Source organism: Betta splendens, chromosome 7 (assembly GCF_900634795.4).
Source record: "Betta splendens chromosome 7, fBetSpl5.4, whole genome shotgun sequence".
Classification (NCBI taxonomy): Eukaryota; Metazoa; Chordata; class Actinopteri; order Anabantiformes; family Osphronemidae; genus Betta; species Betta splendens.
The window spans coordinates 16,487,434-16,500,368 of record NC_040887.2 but is presented as its reverse complement, the minus strand read 5'-3'; the positions used below and the strand labels follow the sequence as shown (position 1 = coordinate 16,500,368).

The window sequence follows — 12,935 nt, the reverse complement described above, 5'->3', positions numbered from 1 at the left end:
CCGCCCTTTAATTAATACATTTAAAAAAAAAAAAAAAAAATGAAAGTCACTCACTGACTTACTTACTTACGGCTCCATCATGGCAGGTGAGAGGCAGAGTCCATTCAACTGACTGTATGCCTTTCATCCATCATTTATCCATTCAGGAAGGAACCCTGATGACCTTTGACCCTGAAGTCAGACTGACACCTGGGGACATTTTTCATGGCTTTTAAATATTAACTGTGGACAGACATCTTACAAGTTTAGGTCCAGTGAACCTAGTGTTGCACAATACTTCTGTGGAAAGGACAGGACGGTGATTATGTTACACTATTGAAATAACGTATAACTTTTATATGTCCTCCTCTTAATGCAGGAGCAGGAGGATAATGTTTGTCATACACAGCTATTATTACTGCATAATTTTATTCTACATTCGTGGAGTAAATTGATAAATTAATACATTAAATTTAACTAAGTCGTAATAGCAATAAAGATGACAAACTAATGGACAAAACTTCCACCAAACCAGGCTCCATCTGCCTCCATGGGAACAAGCAGACTTTGTATCCAATCCTTTTATGCATTGGCCCAGTTCTGTGTTTTATACCAGTAGCCACAGGTTTATGTCTGAGGCCTGTGTTTGTGTCTGAGGTTTTTGTTTGTGTTTGTGTCTGTGTCTGAGCTCTGTGTTTTTGAGGTTTATGTCTGTGTCTGTGTCTGTGCCTTAGTCTGTGTTTGATATCTGAGGTTTGTGTCTGTGTTTGACATTTAATGTCTGTGTCTGTGTTTGGTATCTGAGGTCTGTGTTTGAGGTTTGTGTCTGTGTTTGATGTCTAATGTCTGTGTCTGTCTGTCTGTGCCTGTGTCTGATATCTGAGGTCTGTGTTCTGCTTTTGACATCTGAGGTCTGTGTCTGTGATAGGTCTGTGTCTGTGTTTGAGGTCTGTCTATGTCTGACATCTAATGTCTAACACCTGTGATATCTGAGGTCTGTGTTTGAGGTTTGTGTCTGTGTTTGACGTCTAATGTCTGTGTCTGAAATCTGTGTCTGAGGCCTGTGTTTGATGTCTAACATCTATATCAGAGGTCTGCATTTGAGGTCTGTGTTCTGCTTTTGACATCTGAGATCTGTGATAGGTCAGTGTTTGGGGTCTGTCTGTGTCTGACATCTAATGTCTAACATCTGTGTTTGATATCTGAGGTCTGTGTTTGAGGTCTGTGTTTGAGGTCTGTGTCTGTGTTTGACATCTGAGGTTTGTCTTTGAGGTCTGTGTCTGTGTTTGACACCTGAGGTCTGTGTTTGAGGTCTGTGTTTGACACCTGAGGTCTGTGTTTGAGATCCGTGTTTGGCATCTGAGGTCTGTATTTGAGGTCTAATGCCTGTGTTTGAGGTGATTATGGGCAGTAGCACCACAGCTCATAGCTGTCAGATGCTTGTGTGTCACAGGTTCGTGATAGATAGTTATGATTTGCAAGCTGAAGTCACATTATAGCTGTTCATTTATTTATTCACGCAGTCTCTGTCCTTGTTTACCTGCGTTCATCTTAACTTGGCCACGCTCACTTTCTGGTTCCCTCACTTATACCTGGACCACCTGGTTCCACCAGGGGGAAGGGAACCATGACCTGCACATGTCTCTACTTGGACCTTGTGCCTTAGCTCCCCATTCACTGACTCTTTTGTGAGCAATGTGTCCTGACGGCCAATAAAGCTTCCTTTGTTTTTGTAGTGTTTGATCTGAAGCGCCACTGTGTGGAGAAACAGTGACATCTAGTGGACTTGTACTGGAGCTACAGCAGAAGCTTCATGGTTCCCAGTAAACAGCTGCCCTGTAAGAGGCTAATGGCTGGACGGACGGACGGACGTACAGACGGACGGACGGACAGACAGACAGACAGACAGACAGACAGACAGACAGACAAGTTAGATTTGCCTGACGGCAAATGAAGCTTCCTTTGTTTTTGTAGTATTTGATTTGAAGCCTTGTGGCACCACTGCGAGGAGAAACAGTGACATCTAGTGGACTTGTACTGGAGCTACAGCAGAATCCTCATGCAGATGGATGGATGGATGGGTGTTTTTTTGCAATTCATAAAAAGTAAATCCTGGCTAAGCACTGTTAGAGACGGACTTGGGGCTGATCACAAACGAGGACCCAATGAGACACTGGCGTGCCGTTATTAGTGTTATTAGTGTTGTTTTTGAGCAATGAGCAATGAGCAATTGCTCATAGCTCCCCAGCTTAGTCGCCATGTGTTGGAGTTTTCCCCGGTGGACGAGAGGGTCGCTTCCCTGCGCCTTCGGGTGGGGGATAGGTCACTCACCGTCATTTGTGCTTACGGGCCGAATGGCAGTGTGGAGTACCCGGCCTTCTTGGGGTCCCTGGAGGGAGTTTTGGAAAGCGCTCCAACTGGGGACCCCATCGTTCTTCTGGGAGATTTCAATGCCCACGTAGGTAACGACAGTGATACCTGGAGAGGCGTGATTGGGCCTCCCTGATCTGAACCCGAATGGTGTTATGTTATTGGACTTCTGTGCTAGGCACAGTTTGGCCATAACTAACACCATGTTCGAACATAAGGGTGTCCATCGGTGCACATGGCACCAGGACACCCTAGGCCGGAGGTCGATGATAGACTTTGTAGTCGTTTCACCTGACCTTCGGCCATATGTTTTGGACACTCGGGTGAAGAGAGGGGCTGAGCTGTCAACTGATCACCACCTGGTGGTGAGTAGGATCCGCTGGCAGAGAAGGAGGCTGGAACGACTTGGCAGGCCCAAACGTATTGTGAGGGTCTGTTGGGAACGCCTGGCTGAACCCTCTGTCAGACGGACCTTTAACTCACACCTCCGGGAGAGCTTCGACCAGTTTCCGAGGGAGGTGGGAGACATAGAGTCCGAGTGGACCATGTTCTCCGTCTCCATTGTCAACGCGGCCGTTCGGAGCTGTGGACGCAGGGTCTCCGGTGCCTGTCGTGGTGGTAATCCCCGAACCCGGTGGTGGACGCCGGGGGTAAGGGACGCCATCAAGCTGAAGAAGGAGTCCTACCAGGTATGGTTGACCTGTAGGACTCCTGAGGCAGCTGATGGGTACCGGCAGGCCAAGCGTGCTGCAGCCCGTGCCGTTGCGGAGGCAAAAACTTGGGCTTGGGAGGAGTTCGGGGAGGCCATGGAGGAGGACTATCGCTCGGCCTCAAAGAGATTCTGGCAAACCGTCCGGCGCCTCAGGAGGGGGAAGCAGTTCTTTACCAACTCTGTTTTCAGTGGAGGTGGGGAGCTGTTGACCTCAACTGGGGATGTTATCGGACGGTGGAAGGAGTACTTTGAGGATCTCCTCAACCCCTCCGACATGCCTTCTGCTGAGGAAGCAGAGGCAGGGGACTCAGAGGCGGACTGGCCCATCACCCAGGCTGAGGTCACCGAGGTAGTTAGTAAGCTCCTCGGTGGAAGAGCAGCGGGGGTGGATGAGATCCGTCCTGAGTACCTCAAGTCTCTGGATGTTGTGGGGCTGTCTTGGGTGACACGCCTCTGTAACATCGCGTGGAGGAGGGGGACAGTTCCTCTGGACTGGACAACCGGGGTGGTTGTCCCTCTTTACAAAAAGGGGGACAGGAGAGTGTGTTCCAACTATAGGGGGATCACACTTCTCAGCCTCCCTGGGAAAGTCTATGCCAGGGTACTGGAGAGGAGAATTCGGCCGATAGTCGAACCTCGGATACAGGAGGAACAATGTGGTTTTCGGCCTGGTCGTGGAACGCTGGACCAGCTTTATACCCTCAGCAGGGTCCTTGAGGGTTTGTGGGAGTTTGCCCAACCAGTCTACATGTGCTTTGTGGATCTGCAGAAGGCATTCGACCGCGTCCCTCGTGACATCCTGTGGGGGGTGCTCCGGGAGTATGGAGTCCAGGGCCCTTTGCTAAGGGCTGTTCGGTCTCTGTACAACCGGAGCAGGAGCTTGGTTCGCATTGCCAGCAATAAGTCAGACCTGTTCCCGGTGCATGTTGGACTTCGGCAGGGCTGCCCTTTGTCACCGGTTCTGTTCATTATTTTTATGGACAGAATTTCTAGGCGCAGCCAGGGGCCGGAGGGGGTCTGGTTTGGGGACCACAGAATAGCATCTCTGCTTTTTGCAGATGATGTTGTCCTGTTGGCTTCGTCAGGCCAGGACCTCCAGCGTGTGCTGGTGCGGTTTGCAGCTGAATGTGAAGCGGCTGGGATGAGAATCAGTTCCTCCAAATCTGAGGCCATGGTTCTCGACCGGAAAAAGGTGGTTTGCTCTCTCCAGGTTGGAGAAGAGTTCCTGCCTCAAGTGGAGGAGTTTAAGTATCTTGGGGTCTTGTTCACGAGTGAGGGAAGGAGGGAGCGTGAGTTTGACAGACGGATCGGTGCGGCGGCTGCAGTAATGCGGTCGGTGTATCGGCCCGTCGTGGTGAAGAGGGAGCTGAGCCGAAAGGCAAAGCTCTCAATTTACCGGTCAATCTACGTTCCTACCCTCACCTATGGTCATGAGCTTTGGGTCATGACCGAAAGGGCAAGGTCACGGATACAAGCGGCTGAAATGAGCTTCCTCCGCAGGGTGGTTGGGCGCTCCCTTAGAGATAAGGTGAGGAGCTCTGTCACCCGGGAGGAGCTCGGAGTAGAGTCGCTGCTCCTCCACATCGAGAGGAGCCAGCTGAGGTGGCTCGGGCATCTAGTTCGGATGCCTCCTGGACGCCTCCCTGGGGAGGTGTTCCGGGCATGTCCCACCGGTAGGAGGCCCCGAGGAAGACCTAGGACTCGCTGGAGAGACTACGTCTCTCGGCTGGCCTGGGAACGTCTTGGGGTCCCACCGGAAGAGCTGGAGGAAGTGTCCGGGGAGAGGGAAGTCTGGAACTCTCTGCTTAGACTGCTGCCCCCGCGACCCGGCCCCGGATAAGCGGATGAAAATGGATGGATGGATGGAGTGTTGTTTTTTTCCTGTTTGTGTGTGTTGAACTGCATGGCTGCTCCTCAGAACATGGTGTTTTATACAAAGTCACAACGAATAAAAAGGTTATTGAAGATAAATCCCCCTTCCTCTGCAGAAGGTCAGCGCATGGTGTCGGCTCTATGCCTACAGACCCTGAATAGAAACTAGAGAATGATTTGTATCCAATCAGACTAAATTACACTGAAGCAACGAAGTTACCGTTGTTAAGCAACAGCTCGCATCTAACCACTAGAGGGCGCTGCTGCTGAGTAAAGGTTCATTGTGGACAAGGTCTGGTTGGTTGTGACATTGATCAGTAACTTCTTACTAGCTGTTACACTAGTCAGTTGATTTTGTGTTATCTTCTGTGTTGTGCTAAGTGAACAAACATGTTTTTACTGGTGGCGCATTTAGAGAAGCACTTACCTTATCTGATATTTGACAGAAGTATTAATGTTTAGGGATTCTATTTTGCAGAGAAACTGCAGAGCTGTTGCTGCAGTGTGTGTGTGTTTCTGTTCTGCATCCCGTGCAGCCCACTCACACTCCATACAGCTGACCGGTACCATGGCAACGGACCGAGCCGGCAGCCGAGCAGGCGGCAGCCAGGCCCCGATGTGTGTGCTACAGGTTTATCTGTGTTTGTTACGTTACGTACAGGAAAATCCTGAACACACACACACACACACACGCACGCACGCACGCACGCACGCACGCACGCACGCACGCACGCACGCACGCACGCACGCACACACGCACACACACATGTGTCATTTCCATTTGATGGATTTCAGCTCCTTCTGACCTCTGTTACGATCTGGCAAACAGGGAACTCAACCACGCTCACTAGAAAGAAATGCTGCTAAGGCCACAAACAAAGAGAGGGAGGACCCAGATGCACGACCCACAAATAAAACTGCGTGAACTGAAATAAGTGACAACAACTAAAAACCCATTCTAATGCAAGTAAAAGGTGAAGTAACTGAAAACTGTAACAAATACAAACCATAAGGTGCACGGAAGAAACAAACCTTGACACAGAACAACAGGAACCATAATGGACAGGGCAACATAAAAAATAAACCAACAAAGACTGCACACAAACTAAGACCTTCCTGATGGAGCTGGAGGAGCTGGAGGAGATGAAGAAGCACTGTGACTTGTGTGCGTCCAAAGGCAGGATACCTACTACTTCTCTGTCCTATAAAGCGTCTTAATGGCAACTGAGGGACTTGATCTGGTTCTGGGATGGGTCATGACCCGAACGAGGGCTCAACAAACTGACAGCTGCAGTTTCAACACAGCAGTGTGTGTGTGTGTGTGTGCGCGTGTGTGTGTGTGAACAGTACAGAAGAAAGAGGAAGAAGAAGAAGAGGCAGGGGACAGTTTCACAGAGAAGGAAATGCAGAGGCCGGACCCAGGACGATTACGGACACAGCTGGACGAAGCCGTCTTAAAACTAAGCTGACTCTCGCTGCAGCGGTGTTCTCAGGTCAAATGTTTCTCTACTTGGAGAACTGTTGGTTTTCCACCAGGTGGTTCCAACGGACTCAACAGAAAAACCAGCAGACAAGGACGAGAAAGTCAAGAGTTTTGAAACACTTTCACTTCCCGTGATGGAAGTTATTTTCATCCTCTCATCGTCATCTTAATCCTGTGGGGAAAGACAGAGGCACACACACACACACACACACACACACACACACACACACACACACACACACACACACACACACACACACACACACACACACAAACACACACACACACACACACACACACACACACAAATCCTTGTACTTACCTTAAAGTGAGGACCTCCATTGACATAAAGCCTTCCTTAGCCCTTTACCCTAACCACCACAACTAAAGGCACACGTCTTTGCTCTAATCCAAGCCAAAATTCAATTCTAGCCTAAGCCCTAAAATCACATTTTAACCCTCAAACCTTCAAAGAAGTGAGCACTGGCCAAAATGTCCTTACTTTGTCAAAATGCCCTCACTTTGGCCTTACTTTGGTAGGAAAATACAATTTTTTGTTTTTACTTTGATGCAAGAACAAGTACACATACACACACACACACACACACAAAGACGCACACACACACAGACACACACAGACACACACACACACACACACACACACGAACTGACACACAACAAGATTCTATTAAGAATCCACAGCAGCTAATAAGTACTTAAGTTTTTTTACGAAAAAACAGGCAACAAAGACAAAAAGTTAGAAAAATATTATGGTCAAAGGAAGAAATAAAGAGAAAATGGAAATTGAAATGAAAAACCTGGGATGAAAAGGAGAGTAAAAAACAACAAAACATGGAGGAAGGCACAGAGACATTTTGATGCATATGTTTTTATTTCAGCCAGTTGTATAGCTTTTACTAATTAGGGCTTGTAAATTCAAACCCAACTCATTTTAGGCCTTTCCTGTAAACTTTTATTGTGAAATATACATTAATGGGTAGTAACTGGGCTTTTACTCTTTAGTCCAATGTTAAATTATAATTTTATTTGTCACATGCACAGTTTGATACACAGTTAAATGGTTTGAAAATTTTAAAATAAAGACTCTAAAATATATAGTAATTACAATAATATATATATATATATATATATATATATATATATATATATATATATATATATATAAAAAGCCAAACAACTGTTACTCAAAAATATTGTACAAAAATCAAGATGTTAGCTTCTTGTGAGCAGACATCCTACAATGTGATTTCCTGGATTTTTTTCTCACAGTTGAAATGAATCTATGATGAAAATCATTCATCAAATCAATGGCTAAGTAACCCTCCCTCCCCCTATATATATATATATATATATATATATATATATATATATATATATACGGCAGACGACAGACATGAGCAGCTCCAGCTGAGGCAATGACAAATTAAACAAATTAATTAATATAATTAATTTAATGACAAATTAAAAGTAAAAAACTAGAGGACGTTAAAATATTTATTATTATTTATCTCACTCATTCGTTCATTTGTGGGGAGTTTGATTCTCATAGAGTCAGACTGAACCTGGAAGAGGCCACGGGTCAGAACCAAAAGCCAATAATGTCACGCAGCAGCAGGAATGTCAGTACAGAGTAAAAGGGTTCATGTCTCCGTCTGTGTGATCACTTCCGACTGAACAGACGAAGCCCTTTGTTCTGGTGACCGTGAAACTAAACAAACGTATAATTACGTTTGTCTTCGTGTTTTGATGGATATTCGCTCTCTGGCTACATGTTATTTTCTTCTCAGTAAACGCTTTGTCTAATTCCAGCTGCCAACGCTCTGGAGCCGCGTCCGCGTCCGCGTCCGTGACCGCGCGGCAGCGCACGCGGCGCCTGTTGCTCATTTCTGGACACTTCCTGTTTCGGACGCGTCTTGCGGGCTGGACCGGTTGTTCACGCGCGAGAGGACGGGGCGACATGGTGCCGCTGGCCGAGCCGTCCTCACCCAGGCAGGAAGTGATGCGCTGCGCTGAACCGGACTGCAACAGGTGTCCGCTCGTCTCCCATCAGCAGGAAAACATGAGGAAGTGGCTCTTTGAATGACGAGTCCGCTGAAGGACACGCGACAGACAAACCGTTAACGTAGCTCCATCCCCTTTCTTTCTCCTCTCCCCAGAAGAGGAAGAGGAGGAGGAGAGGGGGCGGTGACAAACGTCCCCCACGGGACAGGCCGAGCGACCCACGCTGTTAACAGGTGTGTCTGAGGAGCGAGCCCGGCCGTTGCCTGCGCTCCGGCCCGCTGTCTGTGCCATTGTTCCTGCCGAGACGTCCGAACGCCGGTTCGGAGTTCACGTGCTCGTGTGTTCGGGGCTGCGCAGCGACCCGGTGGTGCGTAACAGCCAAGAGGACGAAGGCGGAGGAGGTGGAAGCGAGCGGCTCGCGCTGAGGTGTGAGCGGAAGAACCGGGCCGCCTCTGGTGCCACAGACGTCTGGATGTAGATTCCCTTCACCACATTCGTAGGGTCGGACTCATTTCGCCCACTGGCGAAAAGGCTGGAAGCCGCTGTTCGGTGTGTTCCCTTGTTTGGGCCACGTTCGGTAACCCAGCCGAACCGAATTCTGTTGAATGAGTGTGACCACAGAGTGGGTTTTAACGATGACAACGAGAAAGGCCAGCCACGTAGCGGACGTGGTGACTGCCTCCACGACCAACTGCCACCAGAACCAACAGCGGAGCCGGCGTTCCGCCGGTGGGGTTCCAGGTTCGGAGGCGGCGGGTGGCGCGGGAGCGGAGATGTTCGGCGAATTTCAGAACTGGTGCCTGCGCACGTACGGGGATTCTGGCAAAACCAAGACTGTGACCCGGCGCAAATACAACAAGATCCTCCAGACGCTGGTTCAGGGCGACGAGGAGAGCAGCCACGGCGTGCTCGTGCACGAGAAAGGCAGCAGCCACATCAATGCCAAATTCAAATTCTGGGTCAAGTCCAAGGGCTTCCAGGTCGGAACCCTGCAGGACGGGAAGAACGGTTCCTCGGACAGGGCGGTGTTGTTCGTCCCTATCAAGGCTACGGTTAGTGGCTGTTCCTCTTTCGCTGCGCGCGTGCGTGCGCGCGCGCGCGTCCATGTGTGTCCCGTTTCACTGTGTGGGTGTCCGCCACTGGAGCCGTGTAGTAGAGACACCTCATTTGACTGGAGAAAAGGTGTGTGTGTGTGTGTGCGCGCGCGCGTGCATGTGTGTCCGCATGGTGTAGACATACCTTCTTTGGCTCCATCTCTACCTTTTAACACCTTCACCTGCTGAATGTTGACCACTAGCTAATGTTTTGAAGGCACCTGTAGTTGGACATATTTACAGTAAGATTCCATTAGTTTAATGAATGGAATCCTTCATCTAGAACTTTTTCCCATTTTAATAGAGCAGAGCAGCAGCTGGAGTCACCATGTGAGGGATGGTGTGTTCAGGTCCTGCAGCCAGTTCAAAGGTTGTTATTGTCGGGTTTGTGTGGTCCAAACCGCCTGTGTCCTGTTTCCAGCGTTTTGGCTAATGTTGGATCTGTGGGTAAAACCTGAGGACGATCGCGGGGCAGCGGTAACAGTAAATGTCTGTGTCTGCTAGTGAAAACTGTGTGGATGGCACCATATAAAGCCAGCGTGCAGGGAGTCAGTGGGGTCTGCTGGTCTCCGTGGTTACCTGTGTGACATCTGGATGCACCATCTCCTTGTTTATCATTAATTATCCTTGATTATTCATTTGTTGTTTTATAGGAGTACTGTTGTGATCTATTATGTTTTAAAAAGTTCCTTATCAGTATTTTTCATCAAACCAAGCATTAAGTTTTGTAGAACCCTGTGTCGGGTTTGGTGAAGGTGAGTAACTGTTCAGGAGGCTGATGGGCTTACAGTGATTCTCAGTGTATTCACATCCACTTGAGTGAGTGAGGTTTTGGAGCTAGCTCAGGTCCTGGATGCCATGACGCTGGTCAACGCTGCTCCTCCTGTGAACCAACATGTTTCATGGTCTTTAGTGTAAATATTAAAGCGTTGCTCGTCTGGAACTGACTCACTGGTGTGTTCACACACGTTTAACCTTCTGTCTGTAGAAGTGTGAGCTTTGTGCTGCACTGCAGGTGATTTCAGGTACAGAGCTCAGATATGGGTAACCTCTGTCCAGCTGGACCGTAAACATACCGACCATGGTCTCATTAGGTCCTGTGGTTCTGTGGTCTCTTTACCGTGAAGCTCCTCCAGCGTCTGTGAGTCGTATTTTATTTATTACCTTCAGGAAGTCCAGAAAACGTGACCCAGACAATTCTTTTTTGTCAAGATTCTTGATTTCAGACTTATTTTTGATCTGATCTGTTTACTAAGAGATAAAACATGTGAGTTTAGTGCATGGATGGGATGAAAGTATGAACCTAATGAGTTCAATCAGAAGACCTGAATTTAAAAAAAGACAAAGATATAAAATATGACACATGACACATTTACTGTGAACTGGAGAAACGTGTGAAGAATCCATGAAGATCCAGGAACAACTCGTCTTCATCAACACTGTAACAAACCATCAGATGACGTCTGAGCAGCTCCCTGTAACAAAAGTTAAAGAGCCACAGGCCTCGTGGGGTTAAAGACTCTGGGTCAGCGTCTATGGGTTGTTGCCTTTGGGTCTATCTGCTGTTATTAGTACTAGTTTTTGAGGACTAGGTGAAATGGTTCCTTTCTAACACATTGTTTCTGTCTGTAAGAACCTTTTAGAACTACTTCCCTCAGATCTGTGTACTCAGATTCACAGTGCAAGTCACAAACCTCTGAACTGGAGTCAGAACCGTGAACATAGTTCTGGTAATAAAAAGCAGCGGTGCAGCGTAAACACAGTCTGACTCATGCTGTGTCCAGCAGGAGGTGCCGCTCTGACACCTGACTGTCGCAGCTCATTGGTCTCTGGCAAACACAACAGCCAGAGTCCTTGAATATCTGTCATTTCTGTGAGGTGTTCAGCAAGTCAGCAGATGAGTTTGGAGCACAGGTTGGTTGTTACGCTGCTAATGGTAACGAATGTGGAGAAATGAGCTGTAATGAAACACAGTAAGACAACAGTGACTTTCAGTCCATTCTCATCCTCAGCCCATCGTTATCCTTGTTCCATCATCAACATTATTCAGTCCTCAGTCTTTGTTGGCATAGAACTAAAATGTACAAAAACAAAGCATTCTCAATTTAGGTTGCAGCCTCTGTATATATTTTATTCAAATGGAGATCAGGCTGGAGTCTAATCAAAAGGGGTGGCAGGACTCTGGGCTGTAGAACTGATGGTGGTGTAGTGGCTGGCTCTCGGTAGGAAGGTCCGAGGTCCTGCAGGTGTCTTCTGGGGAGTTTACATGTTGCTCCGTTTCCTCCCTCCACTCAGACATTCAGTCATGTTGACTGCCTGTAGGGGTGAGTGTGTCAGTGAGTGCTGGTGTCTGTGTGGCCCAGTGATGGACAGGTAATGGACAGGTGAACCCTCCTCTTACCTGATTGACAGCTAGGATGGCTTCCAGCAGGCCTGCGACCCAAACGAGGATTGTGAGAATGAGTTGATCCCCAGTGTTATAAGAGAGACACATTTGAATGAATGTATTTGTGAACGACTGCTGTACACTGTAGTTCAGCTCTTCCTTTAGTCTGAATGGATTTGCTTTTGGAGTCTCTCGTCTGGTCTAATGTATCTATGGCTGCATGTGTCTTCATCTTCATATGTTATGGTGTGTTCGCTATGAAATGAATCCACTGTCTGACGATCAACCATGAGAAAAGGAAACACAAAACATCCGATGATTGGTTTAATCCTCATCTTTACATCAGGCACATCACAGTTCAATCAGCATGCGACATCCATAGGCCACTGAGTCTCCAACAAACTCCACACAACCAGAGAAATGCTTTCAAAGGTTAAGAAGTTATCTTTTAATTGGCTCAACTAGAAAGAAACAACTTGACTTCCACACGTCGAGCTCCAAGTTGTTACTGATGAGGCTGAATTCAGAGGTTCAGCAGCACAAAGTCCAGCTCTGTGCCAGAAATAGTCAGTTCAGTCACACATTGTGTGCCCAGCTAATTAAAATGAAGACTTTGACGTTTCTCTATAAATATGTATGTTCACAATCTATTCCACTTGTTCTGAACTCATTTAGTTGAGTAGCTTAAAGATGTGATAGAAATGGACCAGTTTGTGTTTCTTTACTTGTAATTTTGCAGATAGTTGGACCAGTAACTGAACACAGACAGGACAATTGGACCAGTAACTGAACACAGACAGAACCAGTAACTGGACACTGTTTGTGTGTTAATGCTTGGTGGATCAAAAAGAAAAAACAATATTCGTCTGTGAAGTCGTTTACAGTTCACATTTTATTTGTATGTGATTGTCAGTTGATTAAATCCATCAAGCAGAACTATGGGACGATAGAAGCCATGAAATAATAATGGTTGTGTGGTCTCTTGCTCTGAGCTGAGTGCAACACATATAGAACACG

The 12,935-nt window shown here is 47.5% G+C and overlaps 1 protein-coding gene across 1 annotated transcript in view; it reads left to right on the top strand.

Moving 5' to 3' along the window:
* Positions 1-8,141: 8,141 nt before the first annotated feature.
* The window catches only part of LOC114858743 (nucleolar protein 4-like), a 41,113-nt gene continuing 36,319 nt past the window's right edge, over positions 8,142-12,935 (top strand). Inside the window, exon 1 of the mRNA XM_029156258.3 lies at positions 8,142-9,490. Coding sequence (XP_029012091.1) covers positions 9,044-9,490 — 447 coding nt within the window. The 5' untranslated portion in view covers positions 8,142-9,043. The remainder of the gene's footprint in view (positions 9,491-12,935) is intronic.